Source organism: Erpetoichthys calabaricus, chromosome 11 (genome assembly GCF_900747795.2).
Source record: "Erpetoichthys calabaricus chromosome 11, fErpCal1.3, whole genome shotgun sequence".
In the NCBI taxonomy this organism is placed as follows: domain Eukaryota; kingdom Metazoa; phylum Chordata; class Cladistia; order Polypteriformes; family Polypteridae; genus Erpetoichthys; species Erpetoichthys calabaricus.
The window spans coordinates 57,436,911-57,457,998 of record NC_041404.2 but is presented as its reverse complement, the minus strand read 5'-3'; the positions used below and the strand labels follow the sequence as shown (position 1 = coordinate 57,457,998).

The following is a 21,088-nucleotide window of genomic DNA, read 5'->3' as shown; positions in this document are numbered from 1 at the left end:
GTTAGACGTTTCAAAAGTATTTGATGGGATACGCCGTCAAAGAAGCACAAGAACTGATAAAAGTCCCATGTCAGCTGTCCGGAGAAGACCATTTGTGATTTTGACCAGGGTAGTTTCCGTGCTGTGTTTAGGGCGAAACCCAGATTGAAACAAACTGTTCAAAAAGGTTATTTTTTGAAAGATGGGACTGGAGTTGGGAGGCAACTATCTTTTCGAGAACTTTAGATATAAATGGAATGTTTGAAATAGGCTGGTAATTGTTAAGGATATTTGGGTCTAAACCAGGTTTTTTCAGAATTGGGTTAATTGAGGCTGTTTTTAGTGAGAGGAGGACCAGGCCTGTAGTAAGGGAAGAGTTAATTATAGTAGTTATCATGGGAGAAATATGTGACAGACAAGACTTAACAAAGCTTGTAGGTATTGGATCGAATTGGCATGTGGAAGAATTAGATTTTGTTATAAGCTCTGAGATATTATTTTCAGCTGATAAACTGAAATCTGAGAATAGGGTGGTTGGTGAGGGAATATGGGTGATAGTGGAGAGTACGTCATTTTCTGCAGAAATAGAGGAAGCAAGTTGCTGGTGGATTTTTTCAATTTTTGAGTGGAAGAAATCCAAAAAAGTTCAGCAGTTTTTAACAGAGAGGTTATGGTGAGCAGCACTTTATACTCTGGTGGTATAATTAGCCTTTTCATTGTAGAAAAAAAAAATAATAAAAAAACTGAAATATCCCATTGGTGTCAGTATTCAGAACTTTCACTTTCAATGAAGTCCATCCAATTCTATTGCTCATCACCTTGTTGGGAGTCCACATTGGTCAATTCAGTCTTTTTCTCACAAAATGTGACACCTAAGGTGGACTGTGATGTGATTCCATAGCAAAACACGTGGCGTAGTCGGCAGGATTTTCACCGTGGATGGGTGGAGTGTTGTGGCAGCGCTATACATTGCACTTTTCTTGTAGGACATGCAAATTCTTCCTTTGCTTTTGCTATAGAGATGCTACTTGTAAAGAGCTTTTAAGCAACACTCAAAGCCTCCAGAATGACCAAGCAAAAAAGTAAGTTTTAGAAATCGTTGCAAATTCATTATTAATAAACAAACTGAAATATCCCTTTGGTCTCAGTATTCAGAATTTTCACTTTGGCTGAGGGCCATACCATTCCATTGCTCATCACTGAGATGCTTCCACGCCTTGTTGGGAGTCCACTTGTGGTCAATTCAGACAGAAGAGGAAAGGCACTAAAGGAGGTCCACAGGGAAGTAAAAACCAAGCAGTGACGTCAATAGAATTGCCAGAGGAGCTAAGAGACAGCTTTGAGTCAAGGTAAAGATCTGGGGAAGGCTACAAGAAAATGTCGCTGTGGATGGGTGGAGTGTAGTGACAGTGCAATACGTTAAAGGTGAGGGTTTGAGTAAGAGACATGGAAATTCTTCCATTGTTGTTGTAGTAGGGACAACTACTTCTAAAGATCTTTGGCATCATGTTGTCATAGGTTTGTAGCTCAACACCAGCAGTTACCACATGGCAAAATGTGCAACCTGGGATGGATTATGGTGTGAGTCCATGACAATACACTCATTCTAGATTATTCTTCCTAGCACAACAACCCCACATCAGAGTAGTTCAAGTTTCAGACACATATATCCTTCACTCTGGCACCATAAGGATGAGTGCAGGTTTTAAGACTATGGGAAGAAATCCAAGATGAATATGGGGAGAAAATGCTGACTTCACTTCCAAAGCACTTTAGCCAGGAGTCGAACTCTCATCCAAGCCCTGGGAGAAGGCAGAACGAGTCACTGTGCCATCATGCTGCCCACTAGATGACATTTTACCAGCAAAGCAAAATCATGACATGACTCAATCTTAAAGCTGTCAATAACACCGACCCGATGAAAAGACAAACTCCGTGTAAACCTACGTTGTGTCAAAGAATGCCATAACGAAGCAGCCTGGCACTGAAACGGGTAATTGGAGGGGGCCGTAAACATCATGCAAATTAAAAGCAAATATTTGGGAAGTTGCAATTGAACAGAAGACAAAGCCACGGCATTTAGATGTAAATCCTGCCTCAAAAGCAATAAACGTAAGCTGCAAGCAGCCTGACAGACTGAGCTCAGACGGCTTTACATGTCAGCTAGCGAAGACGAGAAGTGATTTTTAAATCTGGGCAGGATCATCCAGATTTATCTGTTTATATATTTATTCATTTGTTTGTTTATTTTGTGGTCCAGTTTTTTTTTATTATTATTATTAGTTATTCCATGCAGATGTCTTTATGCCTCCTTATTCCTTTATACTTGAATGTTTCTTGGATGTACCGTGCCTTTAGAAAGTATTCAGATGCCTTCACGTTTTTTGTATTTTGCAGTCTTCTGTTCAAATCCTTTAAATTCATTTTTTTCCTCTCATTAAGCAACAACTCAACACCCCAGGAATGGCAAATCAAAAATAGAATTTTAGAAATTGTTTGAAAATTTATTATAAATAAAAAACTGAAATATCCCATTGGTGTCAGTATTCAGATTCTTCACTTTGGCCGAGGTCAATCCCATTCTATTGCTCATCATTGAGATGTTTCTACACCTTGCTGGGAGTCCATAGTGGTCAATTTAGTCTTTCTCTCACACAAATTGGACTTTTAGGGTGGACCGTGATGTGATTCCATCACAAAATGCATGGCATAGTCAGCAGGATTTTCACCATTAACAGGTGGAGTGTAGCGCAGCGCTGTACATTACAGGTGAGGGATGAGTAACAGAGTGCTCGTCAGATGTCACCAGGCAGCACTTCTCTTGTAGGACGTGGAAATTCTTCCATTGTTTTTGCTATATAGACACTACTTTTAAAACCTTTAAAGCAACATCCAATACCCCCCGAATGACAGAGCAAAAATAGAATTTTAGAAATTTTTGAAAATTCATTATAAATAACAAACTGAAATATCTCATTGGTGTCAGTATTCAGATTCTTCCTTTGGCTGAGGTCAATCCCATTCAATTGTTCATCATTGAGATGTTTCTACACCTTGCTCGGAGCCCATAGTGGTCAATTTAGTCTTTCTCTCACAAAAATTGGACTTTTAGGGTGGACCGTGATGTGATTCCATGACAAAACACGTGGTATAGTCATAAAAATTTTCACCATGGATAGGTGGAGTGTATTGGCAGCGCTATACATTAAAGGCGAGGGATGAGTAAGTGAGTGTCTGGCTGATGTCACCAGGCAGCACTTCTCTTGTTGGACATGGACATTCTTCCTTTGCTTTTGTTGTAGCAATGCTACTTGTAAAGACCTTTAAAGCAACACTCAATACCCCCAGAATGACAGAGCAAAATTTGAATTTTAGAAGTTTTTGAAAATTCATTATGAATAGAAAACAAAAGTATCCCATAGGCATCAGTATTCAGAACATTCACTTTGGCTGAGGTCCATCCCATTCTATTGTTCATCATTGAGATGTTTCTACACCTTGCTGGGAGCCCATAGTGGTCAATTTATTCTGTCTATCACAAAAATTGGACACCTAGAGTGGGCTGTGATGTGATTCCATGACAAAACGTGTGGTGTAGTCAGCAGGATTTTCACCATGGATAGGTGGAGTGTAGCGCAGCGCTGTACATTAAAGGTGAGGGATGAGTAAGTGAGTGCTTGGCTCATGTCACCAGGCAGCACTTCTCTTGTAGAACATGGAAATTCTTCCTTTGCTTTTGCTATATAGATGCTACTTGTAAAGACCATTTAAGCAACACTCAAAGCCTTCAGAATGACCAAGCAAAAATGGAGTTTTAGAAATCCTTGTAAATTCATTATTAGTACATACGTAAACTGAAATATCCCTTTTGTGTCAGTATTCAGAACTTTCACTTTGGCTGAGGGCCATCCCATTCTATTGTTCATTACTGAGATGCTTCCGCACCTTGTTGGGAGTCTACTTGTGGTCAATTCAGTTGACCGGACAGAAGAGAAAAGGCACTAAAGAAGGTCCACAGGGAAGTAAAAACCAAGCAATGAGGTCAGTAGAATTGCCAGAGGAGCTAAGAGACAGCTTTGAGTCAAGGTAAAGATCTGGAGAAGGCTACAAGAAAATGTCCACTGTGGATGGGCGGAGTGTAGTGACAGTGCAATACGTTAAAGGTGAGGGTTTGAGTAAGAGACATGGAAATTCTTCCATTGTTGTTGTAGTAGGGACAACTACTTCTAAAGATCTTTGGCATCATGTTGTCATAGGTTTGCAGCTCAACACCAGCAGTTACCACATGGCAAAATGTGCAACCTGGGATGGATTATGGTGTGAGTCCATGACAATACAGTCATTCTAGATTATTCCTCCTAGCACAACAACCCCACATCAGAGTTGTTCAAGTCTCAGACACACGTATCCTCCACTCATTATGAATAAAAAACAAAAATATCCCATTGGTGTCAGTATTCAGATTCTTCCTTTGGCTGAGGTCAATCCCATTCAATTGTTCATCATTGAGATGTTTCTACACTTTGCTGGGAGCCCATAGTGGTCAATTTAGTCCTTCTCTCACAAAAATTGGACATTTAGGGTGGAATGTGATGTGATTCCATGACAAAACACGTGGCATAGTCAGAAAAATTTTCACCATGGGTAGGTGGAGTGTATTGGCAGCGCTATACATTAAAGGTGAGGGATGAGTAAGTGAGTGCTTGGCTGATGTCACCAGGCAGCACTTCTCTTGTTGGACATGGACATTCTTCCTTTGCTTTTGTTGTAGAGATACTACTTATAAAGACCTTTAAAGCAACACTCAAATCCCCCAGAATGACAGAGCAAAATAGGAATTTTAGAAATTTTTGAAAATTCATTATTGGCTGAGGTCCATCCCATTCTATAGCTCATCACTGAGACGTTTTTGTGCCTTATTGAGAGTCCACAGTGGTCAATGCAGTCTTTCTCTCACAAAATGTGACACCTATGGTGATTTCATGACAAAACGTGTGGCATAGTCAGCAGGATTTTCACCATGGATAGGTGGAGTGTAACACAGCGCTGTACATTAAAGGTGAGGGATGAGTAAGTGACTGCTCGGCTCATGTCACCAGGAAGCACTTTCTTGCAAGACAATGAAATTCTTCTGTTATGTTTGTTATAGAGATGCTACTTCTAAAAACCTTTTAAGCAACAGTCGAAGCCCCCAGAATGAAAAAGCAAAAGCAGAATTTTAGAAATATTTGCAAATTCATCTATACTAATAAAAGGCAAAGCCCTCACTGACTCACTCATCACTAATTCTCCAACTTCCCGTGTAGGTAGAAGGCTGAAATTTGTCAGGCTCATTCCTTACTTCTTACTTACAAAAGTTAAGCAGGTTTCATTTCGAAATTCTACGCGTAACGGTCATAACGGTCGACAACGTCCGCCCTGTTAAACTGAATTATTTATGGCCCCATCTTTACGAAATTTGGTAGGCGGCTTCCCTGTGCTAACCGAAACTGATGTACGTACTTATTTCGGTGGTATATTGAACTTTTTGTCTTTGTTAGTTATGGGCCCATCTTCAAGAAATTTGGTACGCAGGTTCCCAACGCTAACTGAATCCTACTTACGTACAAATATACATCCATAGCCTGCAGCTCAGTCGCCGTGTGAGGCGGCGTTGGGTCCCCCATCCCCACGCCTCCCACGTAGTTGGCTGCCTGCCTATATAAGGCCGTCCGTCGCTCCGGTCTCTTCATTCCCTTCCTTGCTTCGCTACAGTATTCACGTCTCCCTGCTGATAACTGCAGCCTTTTTATTTAATCCACGGCTTCTCCGCTGTTTTATTGTTCGTTTATTACGATTTTAGTTATTGTGTAGGTATATTAGACTTAGTTTACATTGTTCAGGTACCCATTTCCTTTATCATTCCAACCGTACCCCCATTAACATGTCTATCAAGGTGATCACCATCGATCAAAGAACTGTCACTTACCGAGTGGTTTCCGCGCCCGGAGATGGCGCCTGCCTTTTCCATTCTCTGTTACATATTGCACGGCCATATCAGGCTCACTCTTGATATCCGGTGGAACATTGTGTCTTATGTATTGAATGACTGCGACAGGTTCAAGGTGTGGACTGATGATGGTACAGGAGAAAATTATACTACACAGGAGCACTAGAAGAATGAAATGCTTAAGCCCTTCACCTAGGGTTTTGCATGTGAGTTGGTGGCTGCCGCTGAATTGTTCGGTTGTCGCTTTCAAGTGTACCGAAATGGCCAAATATTTTACACCTTTGGACAACCGCCAATGCCTCTTAAACATCTTAGATTCACAGGTGATGATTTGAGTGGTGGACACTTTGATGTTTATGAATGTTTAAACTCTCAAATGCTGGATGCGAAGTTATCAATAAAACCCATTTCAATTCAAACGCCTCCAATTTCCAGTAAGCCTCTGCTTCACAATGACAATTAATAAGTCTCAGGGACAGACCCTACAAAAGGTTGGCATTGATTTGAGGCAGGACTGCTTTTCACATGGCCAACTGTACGTTGCATGCTCAAGAGTGAGCTCAGCGCACAGCTTGGTCATATTACAAACGGAAGGCCGAACTGACAACGTGGTATACAAAGAGATCCTTTACAAATAATTATTGGTATATTTTCCCTCAGTTTAAAAAGGTTTACTTTTCTTTTTAATAAAAATTTGAAAGCAGTACTTTACCGCTGCCAAGCGCGGGTATTTTGCTAGTTATAGATAAACAAACTGAAATATCCCATTCTCGTCAGTATTCAGAACCTTCACTTTAGCTGAAGCCTATCCCATTCTGTTCCTCATCATTAAGATGTTTCTACACCTTGGTGGGAGTCCACCTGTGGTCAGTTCAGTTGACCGGACATTCTCCTTGTATCTGTGTGGATATTCAACACTGGTGACCCAAGGTTGGCACCTTCAGTAAGTCAGTATGTTCTCCTACAGTCCACAAAGACATGCAGGTTGGGTGGACTGGCATTGCTAAATTTGCCCTTGTGTGTGAATGTATGTGTGGAGGTGTATGTTCAGCCTTGGGTGGACTGATGAAAGCTGAGGTAGGCTCCAGCTGCCCCACTAATCTACCTTGGAAGAAGATTATGGATGGATGGATGGATGGATGGATGGATGGATGGATGGATGGATGGATGGATGGATGGATGGATGGATGGATGGATGGATGGACTCCATCCAGCTCCTTCTCTAAGTTCTCACCAGTCACATCTGCTTTTGTTAATGACCTGCTTTATAAGATGAAGCCGACTACTTGTATACTGGACCCCATCCCCACCACACTACTTAAATCCTGCCTTCATGCCATAATCCCGACTGTTACAACAATAATAAACTCATCCCTTGACACTGGCTCTGTGCCGCTCACTTTTAAAATCGCTTCTGTAACCCCCATGTTAAAAAAGTCTGGTCTTGATGCTGACAATCTTAACAATTTCCGGCCTATTTCCCACTTAACTTTTCTGTCAAAAGTTATTGAGTGTGTTGTAGCCTCCCAACTCACCAATTACCTAACCTCTAATAATTTGATGGAACCCTTTCAGTCTGATTTCAGGGCGCGGCACAGCTGTGAAACTGCTCTGCTACAGGTAACCAATGATTTGCTTATGGCAGCAGACTCTGGACAAACCAGCGTATTAATTCTGTTAGACCTCAGTGCAGCATTTAACACTCAGGTCAGACATGACATTCTACTGTCCAGAATGGAGAACATGCTGGGTATCTCTGGCACTGCCCTCCAGTGGTTCAAGTCCTATCTGACTGATAGGCGAGAGTTTGTTAGTCTTGGTAACAGCAGGTCCAGCTCAGCGCCAGTCACACAAGGAGCTCCTCAGGGCTCTGTGCTCGGCCCTCTGCTCTTCTGTATTTATATGCTTCCCCTTGGCCATATTATCCGTAGCTATGGACTGGGTTATCATTTTTATGCAGACAACACTCTACTCTACTTCAATGTCAAAAGTGCAACTGCATCAGAGCTTTCTCAGCTCACAACCTGCCTCAGTGAAATTAATACCTGGATGGAGCAGAACTCTTTAAAATTAAATTGCAACAAAACTGAACTCCTGCAAATTATGCAACTTCATAAAATGAGCTCCTTCCCAGTCCATCTTGGCGGTGATCTCATCAGACCTGCCTCTACTGTAAAGAATCTTAATGTCATTTTTGATTCCTCCCTCTCTTATTCCGCCCACATAAATCATATTTAGAAACTTTCTTACTTTCACCTCCATCACATATCCCGTGTTCGCTCCTTCCTCTCCTTCTCTAATGCTGAGAAACTTGTTCATGCTTTTATCACATCCCGCATCGATTATTGTAATTCCCTACTGGCAGTTGGTGCCCCTTCTAATCTTATTTCACAGCTCCAGCTTATTCAAAACTCAGCTGTAAGAGTCCTGACACGGACCAGCAGCAGCGAGCACACCACACCATCCTGCTCCGCCTTCACTGGCTCCCCGTGTCTTACAGGATTGAATATAAACTCCTACTAATAACCTACAAAGCCTTAAGTAACCTTGCGCCAAACTACATCAGTGACCTCCATCACTATGAGCCTGTCTGCCCACTAAGGTCCTCTGATTCTGGCAATCTTGTTGTGCCCCACACTAATCTACACTCCATGGGTGACAGGGCCTTCAGCTGTATAGCGCCCAGATTCTGGAATGACCTACCGAAATTAATCAGGTCAGCTGACTCCATGAACTCTTTTAAAAAACTCAAAACTCGTATGTTCAGGAAGGCTTTTAGCTCTACTTGACTTTATTACCCTTCTCTCAGTTTACCTCGATGTCAAGATGCTCATGTAACCTCTGTGTGTGTGTGCGAGACCATCAGTTATGGTGTCTGTCAAGGTTATTATAGTTTTGCCTTTTTATATTAGTTTTTGTTTCTATATTTTTTCTGACCTTACTTGTAAATTCAGTTTAGTTTTAGTTTTCCTTCATCATGTATTTTTAGTTTTAGTTTAGTTTTTATTTCACAAAGATATTTCTATTTTATTTTTATATATATTAGTTTCAGTTTTAGTTTTAGTAATTATGGCGTGGAGCGCCTACAGAGTTAGTTTTGTGTCACAATCAGACAGAACTGTACACTTAACAGATTTGGATATGAGTTTAATGTTAGTGGAAGCTTACTAAACTGCCTAGTTTACTATCTGGTTTTGTTTTTGTCTAATAAAAACAAGCATAATCAAAACTAGACACTGAATATGAACAATTTTACACAATTTCATAATTTTTAAAATATTTTCTCATGAAAATCACAGGGGCTTAGGAAGAACAGGGCTCTTAGACTTGAATGAGTGTGCAGACCCCACCTAGCTGTACTGAGGGAAACAAAGGACAGTAAACCCATAATGAGCAGAACAGGAGCAGGTAATAGGAGTACGGACAGGCATAAAACAACTGAGACAGAGTCTGAAATTAAGAACAACATATACATTATCTAAACCTGTTTATCCAGAGTAGGATTGCAGGAAATCTGGAGCCTACCCCAGCAGGCTTGTATGCAAGGCAGAAAAAATCCCTGGTGTGCAATATGTATGATAAGGCTGATGTTAAGAACAGAAAGAATCGTTTATTATTTCAACTGTCTATTTTGTGAGAGAGAGAAAAACATTGAAAAAAGGAAGACAAATATTTTAAAATATAATTCTGCTAATGGATTTCTTTCACAATAGCAGGTATTTTGAGTTGTGAATATGAACTAAAAAAGATAAATTAATAAATCCATCCATCCATCAATCCATCCATTTTCCAACCTGCTGAATCCGAACACAGGGTCACGGGGGTCTGCTGGAGCCAATCCCAGCCAACACAGGGCACAAGGCAGGAAACAATCCTGGGCAGGGTGCCAACCCACCGCAGGACACACACAAACACACCCACACACCAAGCACACACTAGGGCCAATTTAGAATCGCCAATCCACCTAACCTGCATGTCTTTGGACTGTGGGAGGAAACCGGAGCGCCCGGAGGAAACCCACGCAGACACGGGGAGAACATGCAAACTCCACGCAGGGAGGACCCGGGAAGCAAACCCAGGTCCCCAGATCTCCCAACTGCGAGGCAGCAGCGCTACCCACTGCGCCACCATGCCGCCTAAATTAATAAATATGGAACAAATACAAAAACCCATTAGTATGTTTAGTTTTTCATCACTTGTCAGACTTTCTACCTTTGTTTGTATCGCTTCGTTGTTAAACAATGTTTTTAAAGCAAAGTCTTGTATGATGGCCTAGTCAGTCTCTCGATCAGTGCCGTTTTATTTTCAAAAACCGGGAGTGCTCTCCCCTCGACTTTCTTGTAAACTCAGATATGGGGATGGATATTTGAGGAGTAAACCGCAAGACAATGATTATATTTTTATATTATGTACATTATGGAACCATCAACAATAAATCCAATTAATAATATATTGAACAGTTATTATAAAAGTAAAGTTGAATAAATCGGACTCTGCAGCTGTAAAAAAAAAATCGAGTATGTGTTCAGGTAAAGTACCACTTCCGGGTGATGGATTTGGCCCAAAAGTTAATACAGATCTATAATTGTGGCGTAACAACCACATGCCGAATTTCATCCATCTGTCTAGTTGCGTTTTTGAGTTTTATAGTGTTTACACACACATGCGCACGCGTGCACACACACACAATTCCAAAAAACAGTATTGTTGGACGCTGGCTAGTATTATAATGTTAAGAATCATCAAAATATCGAGGTCCAATTTTTTCATGATTACTATACTTTCTCTATACTTCGTATATGAGAAAGTAAACACGATTTCTCCAGTGCGAAGTGGCAGGTGAATTGCTGTCAACAAAAAGCAGACACCTGGGAAATAAACTGAAACTTTACTCACTCGTGATTTTTCTGTCCATATGGTAAATGTTTTGTTGACCAGCACATTCTGATTTCAGCCATTTGAATTACATCTTGATATACAAGCACAGAGAAAGGCGGAACGCAAATCGCTTTCTATTTCACACGCTTTACGCACCCGCACTCAGCTTGCTCTGTCACCGCAAATGCTGTGTGAACAGCCGCCCTCCGTCACCAGCTGCCATTCACTGGATGAATATGTGTGGGCGGCTTGTGGTGGATGACTTTCTGTTTAAGAGTTAAAACTTACAAGGGTTAAAGACTAACGGCAAGAATATTCATTCAAAAACGAAAACGAAAAATATTTTAGTAAATTATTATTTTGTTTCAGTTAGTCTTTCCAGCAACTTTAATAGTTTCATTTAGTTTTAGTTTTTCATTTAGGTTTTGTTAATTATTTCATTTCAGTTTACGAAAATATTTTTTTATTAATAGTTTCAGTTTTGATTTTAGTTTTCGTTAACTATAATAACCTTGGTGTCTGTTAGGCTTTTTCTCTGAATTTACTGTCTTAATCTTCTTTATTTATTTATCTGGTTTGTACAATGCTATATACTGTATATGCTGCCATTCTATCTTAAACTCTGTGAAGTGCCTTGAGCATGGGAAAGGCGCTATATAAATAAAATGTATGATTATTATTATTAAGGAAGAAGGGCATCTATTGGATCACTTAGAAGTAAAAATAACAAACTGATTGAGGAACCTGTTGGAACAAAAATCTGCATCTAGAGAGAATGGGAAAGCATTATCATTGCATCATCCTTTGTTCTGGCATGGCTCAAGACTGCCCCCTATTGTTCACAACAGCTTCAAGTTTCTAAACTGATATAATTATGCAAACATTTAGGTAACAAGGCAGTTATAATGCTGGAAAAGTCCTTCCAAATAGGGGCAGAAGGATTGGGGTCACAAGTCCTTCTTTACTTCATATGGACCCCATCAGTCACTCCTGTTTTTCTTTTGTTTCTTTCTTTTTTCTTTTTTTTTTGCAGTCCACAAGTTTAATTCAGGTCGGGAATCCCTCCCAGAGTCTGGAAAACGTATGTCGCTGGGCTTACTTACAGCAGAAGCCGGATACCGAGCACGAGGAGTACCACGACCATGCCATATTCCTAACCAGGCAAGAGTTTGGTCCTTCTGGAATGCAAGGTACTGTTTAATCAGCAGACTACGCAAATATACTGATTTGAAAAGCTTCAGGGCAGCAGAAATAAAAGAACATCCCGTATGGAAGGGTTATTGTTGGCAAAAAATTATGAGGGGCTTGATTTGTATGAACTAAAAAGTGGAAAAACCGTAAGAAATCACACAATCAAGGATACATTATCACTGTTAACTAGTTAAGTAGTCAAATAGTCCAGCTGGGATTGACTCCAGCTTTCCCATGACCCGGATTTGGGTCACTTTACTTAGACATTCAGAAGTCATTTGCTGCCTGGTGAGTAGAGCTATGCCAGCATGGCTCCAATACCTAGCAGGATTCCAATGCCCTGCCCAGCCATTTTCTCTGCAGACTTTGCATGTTCTCTCCATTCCACATACATCCTTAAAGGACGTACAAGGTTAGGTGAACTGGCCACCCTGAATGGGCATTGCCAGCGGGTCCCATGCTGGACTGGCGTCATGCTTCTTTGCCACCAGTGCTGTCAGGCTGCCACCCTAATGAGTCTAATGCATCGTTTTGTGCAAACATTCACAGCTAAATGTTTTTCTTTTGTGTGTCACTGAAGGTTTGGTGGTCCACTGATTAGAACTGATCCTGTTTCCAAATGTCACACTCTGGTGCATGTTCTCCCAGTGTCTGTGTGGACTTTTCTTAATGGAAGGAATTATTAAGGAAAAGATTGAGCAACACATGGCAAGAACAGGAGTTTTACTGAACAGTCAGCATGGCATCAAAAGAGAGAGGTAGTGTTTTACCAACATGCTGGAATTCTATGAGGAAGCAACAAAAGGATACAATCAGAGTGAAGTTTATGATATTATTTATCAGGACTATCAGAAAGCATATGATAAGGTGCCACATGAGAGGGTGGGCATCAAACTAAAAGAAGTGGGAGTTCAGGGTGTGGTGTGCAGATGGGTGCTGAATTGGTTCAGACACAGGAATCACAGGGTGATGGTGTGAGGAACCTCATCAGAATTGGGTGATGTTGATTGGCATCCAGCAGGGGGCAGTGATGGCGCCACTACTATTTTAAATATGCAGACAATAATTGATTTGAATAGGAATCTAAATAACAAGTCGATTAAGTTGGCAGATGATACCAAAATAGGTGGAACTGCAGATCATCTAGAATCCCCAGAATCAAACAGAGGGACTTGGATGGCATATAGACATGGGCACATTTGTGGCAGATGAAATTTAATGTCAGTAAATGAAAAATGTTACACTAGGAAGTACAAATATGAGGTTTGAATACAGTCTGAAAATTGAAAGTACACTTTATGGGAAGAATTTAGGAGTCATAGAGGACTCTAAGCGATCGACTTTCAGACAGTGTTGAAAAGCCATTAAGAAGGCTAACAGACTGTCAGGTTATATAGTGCCTTGATGTGTGGAGTACAAGTCACAGGAGGTTCTGCTCAACCTTTATAACTCACTGATGAGGCCTCATCTGGAGTTCTGTCTCATTTGGTTCTCCAGTCTACAAAAAGGACATAGCAGCACTAGAGAAGGTCCAGAGAAGAGCGACTAGGCTGATATCAGGAGTACATGGGGATGAGTTATGAGGAAAGATTAAAAGAGCTGAGCCTTAAGGAGATGAAGAGGAGACCTGACTGAAGTGTTTAAAATTATGAAGTGAATTAGTCCAGTGGAACGAGACGGTGACTTTAAAATGAGTTCACCACGAACACGAGGACATAGCTGGAAACTTGTTAAGGGGAAATTTCGCACAAACATTAGGAAGTTTTTCTTTACACAGAGAACAACAGACACTTGGAATAAGGGACCAAGTAGTGTGGTGGACAGGAGGACTTTAGGAATCTTCAACACTCAACTTGATGTTATTTTAGAAGAATTCAGTGGACAGGACTGGTGAGCTTTGCTGTGCTGAATGGCCTGTTCTCATCTAAATGTTTCTAATGTTTTAATAAATTCCGACAGTGTTCAGAAGCCATTAAGATGGCAAACAGAATGTCAGGTTATATAGCGCCTTGATGTGTGGAGTACAAGTCACAGGAGGTTCTGTTCAGCTTAATAACACACTGGTGAGGCCTCATCTGGAGTTCTGTGTGCAGCTTTGGTCTCCATAAAGACATAACAGCACTAGAGAAAGTCCAGAGAAGAGCAACACGGCTGATTCCAGGGCTTATGGAGTTATGAGGAAGGATTAAAAGATCTCAGCCTTTACAGTTTATGCAAAAGAAGATGAAGAGGTGTTGAGAGATGAAGAGATGAATGAAGTGTTGAAAATTATTAAGGGAATTAGTCCAGTGGATCGAGACGGGGACTTTAAAATTAGCTCATCAAGAACACAGGGACACAGTTGGAAACTTGTTCACACAAACATGAGGACATTTTTCTTCACCCAGAGAACCACAGACACATAAGTGACCAAGTAGTGTGGTGGACAGGAGGACTTTAGGAATCTTCAACACTCAACTTGATGTTATTTTAGAAGAATTCATTGGACAGGACTGGTGAGCTTTGTTGGGTCTGAATGGCTTGTTCTAATAAATCCCGACAGCGTTCAGAAGCCATTAAGAAGGCTAACAGAATGTCAGGTTATATAGCGCCTTGATGTGTGGAGTACAAGTCACAGGAGGTTCTGCTCCAGCTTTATAACACACTGGTGAGGCCTCATCTAGAGTCCTGTGTGCAGTTTTGGTCTTCAGGCTACAAAAAGGACAAAACAGCACAAGAGTAGGTCCAGAGAAGAACGACTAGGCTGAGTCCAGGGCTACAGGGGATGAGTTATGAGGAAAGATTAACAGAGCTGAGCCTTTACAGGAGATGAAGAGGAGACCTGAGTGAAGTGTTTAAAATTATGAAGGGAATTAGTCCAGTGGATCAAGATGGTGACTTTACAATGAGCTCATCAAGAACATGAGGACACAGTTGGAAACTTGTGAAGGGGAAATTTCACACAAACATTTGGAAGTTTTTCTTCACACAGAGAACTACAGACACTTGGAATAAGTGACCAAGTAGTGTGGTGGACAGGAGGACTTTATGGACCTTCGTAACTTGATGTTATTTTGGAAAAATTAAGTGGATAGGACTGGTGAGCTTTCTTGGTCTTCTTCTTGTCCAGATTGTTCTAATGCTCTAACTTAACTGCTGACTCTGAATTGGCACCTTCAGTGGGCCCTCTGGTGGTCTGCTGTTACGTCCAGGGCTGTTTTCTTTCATCTTTGTGCCCAATGCCGCTGGGTTACTGGAACCCGTAATTCAAATAAGTAAGAATGAGGTATACAGTCATGTAAATGTGAAAAAGTAAGTACACCCCATGGAAATTGTTGACTTTTTTCCAACATATCTGAACATGTAGACAGTGGCTACAGACCAAGGTAACCTACTTGAATTAAAACACAAGGACAGTTTATTATTTTTCTCTTGTTTATTTTTCCACTCATTTGTTAGACAAAAATATTCATAGATGTCATTTTCAGCTGCAAAAACAGTACGCACACCCTTGTCCTCAGAAGCTGGTATTGCTCCCTTTAGCAGAAACAACTTTTTGTAGGTATTGGCATAACTGCCAAGAAGTCCATGCCACCGACTCAATGACATTTCTTCCATTCCTTAAGCTGCAAGATGTTTGTGGGTTTTTCTTGCATGTTCTGTCCATTTCAAGTCCTCCAATGACATTTCAGTGGGATTTAAAGCAGGGCGTTCACCAGGCCAGTCCATAAGCCTCCATTTCTTCTGTCTGGGCCATTCCTTGGTGGATCTGCTAGTGTGCTTTGGCTCATTATCCTATTAAAAGGTCTATTTCTGGTTTAGCGTCAGATTTCGTGCAGAGGGCCTGACATTCTCCTGAAGCGCACTTTGATGTGATGAAGAAATTCATAATTGACTTGATTACTGCAAGCTGCCCAGGCCCTGAGGTGCAGCCAAGCAAGAACTACAACAACTAGTACAATTTATTTCTTGTATAGCTCAAAATCACACGTGCATCCATGGGCTTTAATAGGCCCCGTTTCTTGATACCCCAACAGCGTTGACTTTCTAAGAACAAGAAAAAACTCCCAAAAAAAAAATCTTGTAGGAAAATAAAATAAAGGAACAAATCTTAGGAAGGGCATTTCAGAAAGAGACCCCCCTTCTATTTAGAGTGGGTGTGCAATGGGTGTCAAAAGATGGGGTAAATACCACACACAAAACAGAACACAAGTAATCTTCTTTACAGAGCTAGACGGGCAGTCTACAGAAATACAACACGACAGTACAAACGACTGGCACCACACTCCTCACCCCCTGCAGGCAGGGGGTGCCATAACAACACTCAAGAATAGATGATGCCAGTCTCCAAATACACAAATGCCACATATGAGGGTACAGATTTATTCAAGTACTTAAAAGACAAAGTAGAAACTAATAAATAAATAAAAAGACAACAATATCAGACCGCCCCAGACCAACACAGACAGACGTTAGACACGAGTGCAAGCACACGCACTTTAGTTTTCCTTTCTTTCCTTTTCTTCTTTTCTCTCGACTCTGCTCCTCCTGGCGAGCTTCGTCTTCTCCCACCTGACTCTTCTTCCCAGAACAGTGGCTGCTGGCTTCTTTTATAAGGCGCTCCTGGTGCTTGTTGACCTACATCCAGCAGCACTGCCGGGTATCAAAGGGTTCAACAGTTTGTCCAGGCGCCCCCTGGCGGTGGCCACGGAACCCCAACAGGGTTCAGCTTCCATGCTCCAATCCCATGATACCACTGTTGTGAATTTCCCCTTGGGATTAATAAAGTATCTATCTATCTATCTATCTATCTATCTATCTATCTATCTATCTATCTATCTATCTATCTATCTATCTATCTATCTATCTATCTATCTATCTATCTATCTATCTATCTATCTATCTATCTATCTATCTATCTATTATACAGTGCCTTTCATAGCACCCTATCTATCTATCTATCTATCTATCTATCTATCTATCTATCTATCTATCTATCTATCTATCTATCTATCTATCTATCTATCTATCTATCTATCTATCTATCTATTATATAGTGCCTTTCATACCACTCTATCTATCTATCTATCTATCTATCTATCTATCTATCTATCTATCTATCTATCTATCTATCTATCTATCTATCTATCTATCTATCTATCTATCTATCTATCTATCTATCTATCTATCTATCTATTATACAGTGCCTTTCATAGCACCCTATCTATCTATCTATCTATCTATCTATCTATCTATCTATCTATCTATCTATCTATCTATCTATCTATCTATCTATCTATCTATCTATCTATTATATAGTGCCTTTCATACCACTCTATCTATCTATCTATCTATCTATCTATCTATCTATCTATCTATCTATCTATCTATCTATTATTCTATTATATAGTGCCTTTCATAGATGAAGAAGATGTAAAAAAAAAAATTTACAGTATATGTTCATGTATATGTAGGAACTATAAAATTATAAAATCAGACCCCGACTTATACGCCTGTTCAAAAATACGACACTTATTTTATCTTCTTGCCTCCTCCAATCTCACATCAGTTTCACAGATGCATTGAATTTTGTTGCAGCAGCGCAGTTACCAATTTCTTTCACCACTTCAACGACTTTTAATTTAAAGCCAGCTTCATATTTTCTTCTGATTGAATGCTCCATTGTAGATAAGGGATGCTCTTACGGTAAAGGTGTATGAGGGTGTGAGATACAAAAAACACAAAACAGTGCAAATGTCGCTTCGAAATCGTTCGAGTATTACTGTGTGGTCAACATATAGAGAGAGAGGTTAGGAGCACACGTAGATACAGCGGATTGCCGCACCCACAGAGACAACAAAGGTCATGTGCTCCGCGGTTACTCTCTCAGGTGGTCTTTAGCATATCATAATCTCTTGGACCAATAGCGTGAGTTTGCCACATTCGAATTATACAACCGATATTATAAAATACCAGAAATTATACTGTGAAATCAAATCCCGACTTTTCCACAGGAGAACTTATCTGCGAGTATATACGGTAAGTGTCGCATTTTTGAACGGGCGTATAAGTCAGGGTCTGATTATATGATCGATTTTTCGGGTCTTATACACAAGTACAGTGCATCCAGAAAGTATTCACAGCGCATCACTTTTCCCACATTTTGTTATGTTACAGTCTTATTCCAAAATGGATTAAATTCATTTTTTCCCTCAGAATTCTACACACAACACCCCATAATGACAATGTGAAAAAAGTTTACTTGAGGTTTTTGCAAATTTATTAAAAAATAAAACAATAGAGAAAACACATGTCCATAAGTATTCACAGCCTTTGCCATGAAGCTCCAAATTGAGCTCAGGTGCCTCCTGTTTCCCCTGATCATCCTTGAGATGTTTCTGCAGCTTCATTGGAGTCCACCTGTGATAAATTCAGTTGATTGGACCTGATTTGGAAAGGCACACACCGGTCTATATAAGGTCCCACAGTTGACAGTTCATGTCAGAGCACAAACCAAGCATGAAGTCAAAGGAATTGTCAGTAGACCTCCAAGACAGGATTGTCTCGAGGCACAAATCTGGAGAAGGTTACAGAAACTTTTCTGCTGCTTTGAAGGTCCCAATGAGCACAGTGGCCTCCATCATCCGTAAGTGGAAGAAGTTCGAAACCACCAGGATTCTTCCTAGAGCTGGCCGGCCATCTAAACTGAGCGATCAGGGGAGAAGGGCCTTAGTCAGGGAGGTGACCAAGAACCCGATGGTCACTCTGTCAGAGCTCCATAGGTCCTCTGTGGAGAGAGGAGAACCTTCCAGAAGGACAACCATCTCTGCAGCAGTCCACCAATCAGGCCTGTATGGTAGAGTGGCCAGACGGAAGCCACTCCTTAGTAAAAGGCACATGGCAGCCCGCCTGGAGTTTGTCAAAAGGCACCTGAAGGACTCTCAGACCATGAGAAAGAAAATTCTCTGGTCTGATGAGACAAAGATTGAACTCTTTGGTGTGAATGCCAGGCGTCACATTTGGAGGAAACCAGGCACCGCTCATCACCAGGCCAATACCATCCCTACAGTGAAGCATGGTGGTTGCAGCATCATGCTGTGGGGATGTTTTTCAGCGGCAGGAACTGGGAGACTAGTCAGGATAAAGGGAAAGATGACTGCAGCAATGTACAGAGACATCCTGGATGAAAACCTGCTCCAGAGCGCTCTTGACCTCAGACTGGGGCGACGGTTCATCTTTCAGCAGGACAACGACCCTAAGCACACAGCCAAGATATCAAAGGAGAGGCTTCAGGACAACTCTGTGAATGTCCTTGAGTGGCCCAGCCAGAGCCCAGACTTGAATCCGATCGAACATCTCTGGAGAGATCTTAAAATGGCTGTGCACCGACGCTTCCCATCCAACCTGATGGAGCTTGAGAGGTGCTGCAAAGAGGAATGGGCCAAACTGGCCAAGGATAGGTGTGCCAAGCTTGTGGCATCATATTCAACAAGACTTGAGGCTGGAATTGCTGCCAAAGGGGCATCGACAAAGTATTGAGCAAAGGCTGTGAATACTTACGTACGTGGGACTTCTCAGTTTTTTTATTTTTAATACATTTGCAAAAACCTCAAGTAAACTTTTTTCATGTTGTCATTATGGGGTGTTGTGTGTAGAATTCTGAGGAAAAAAATTAATCCATTTTGGAATAAGGCTGTAACATAACAAAATGTGAAAAAGTGATGTGCTGTGAATACTTTCCGGATGCACTGTATATACTGTATTTATATCATGACGTTTAATCTTGTTTTCCTTATTGTAAGAATTATTAAATTATCAAATAATCTGTATTCACGATTATTTAGGTTACTTTAAGAAATCTTGTCAAGTAAATTTTGCTTACCCCATTGGCAGATTCTTTTGCTACATAAAAGCAAAACAACTCCCATTTAAAGTTTTTCTGTCTATTTTTTGCTTAAGCATTCTTTGGCAGTGTAAACTTAACTGGTAGCCAGTGTAAGGACTCGAGGACAGAGGTTATGAGTTCCTACTTTCTAGTTCTTGTGATGATTCTCACAGCAACATTTTGAGTGAAATGAAAGCTGCATGAAGAACAATTTGAGCAGAACGTGAACACCACATTGCAGTTGTCAGGGATTAATTTTTCCAGTTTCCTGCATATTTAGAAAACACCTTCAAATTCTGACATTTTTAAGATGGAAAAAAACATGTCTTGGACAGTGTTGTAATGTGCGATTTAAATGACATGCTAGCATCAGAGATAACGGCGATTCATTAAAACGAATGCTTGTGCCGTCCATTCCTTTGTGTTTTATGTGAGTAATTAATTTGCTGAGATCTGTAATCACTTTAACATTAAAGAGTCTCTGTGCCAAAAAATAGTCAAATCAAATCCACTCAGATTCAGTGTTGGTTAACAATGAAACGCGAGAAGATCCAAGGTGCTGAGGACTTTTGAAAGGCACAGTCTATAGAAAGTGAAAGTAACTTTGAATTCTCCATACTTGCCAACCATAATATAAAAGAAAACCAATCAGGTACGGGAGATAAATGAAACAATTAATAAGCATAATTCAGGGGGGCGCCAGTTCATGCAAGGCCAGCTGGGAATTTCCAGTTATCCTAAACTGAATGCCTTTGGGGATGTGAAAGGAAAAAGTGAAACATCCTATGGAGAGCAAACAGAGAGAACATGCAACGTCTACAGGTACCAGGCAATGGTGGACCCCTGAAGTAGCAGCACTGCCATGCCACCTCTGTAGTTCTCATTAAAAAAATATTGGAAGGGATTAACGATAAAGCTCCTGGCTGCATACCGTGTGCCCACAAATAATCAGATTGAATTAATTCTCCACTTGCAGGAGATTCTTCATTTGAGTGGCCCACATTGAAGCTGATATCAGAATGGAGACCCCGACCCCCCTACCAGCCCAGTAGTGTTTGTGCTGCTTATTTATAAGGGCTCATTTATACTTCACGCTCAGAATGCGTACGCGCCCGCATCGTGGCTGCCATGCGTTCCTCAGAAATTAAAGCGTATGTGAGCGCAAGTTGCAGTACCAGCAAAAAGTC

The 21,088-nt window shown here is 40.9% G+C and overlaps 1 protein-coding gene across 1 annotated transcript in view; it reads left to right on the top strand.

Annotated features, from left to right (window-relative positions):
* The window catches only part of adamts2a (ADAM metallopeptidase with thrombospondin type 1 motif, 2a), a 590,393-nt gene that overhangs the window by 461,469 nt on the left and 107,836 nt on the right, over positions 1–21,088 (top strand). The window contains exon 6 of the mRNA XM_051934206.1: positions 11,880–12,036. Within this exon, the coding sequence (XP_051790166.1) occupies positions 11,880–12,036 (157 nt within the window). The remainder of the gene's footprint in view (positions 1–11,879; positions 12,037–21,088) is intronic.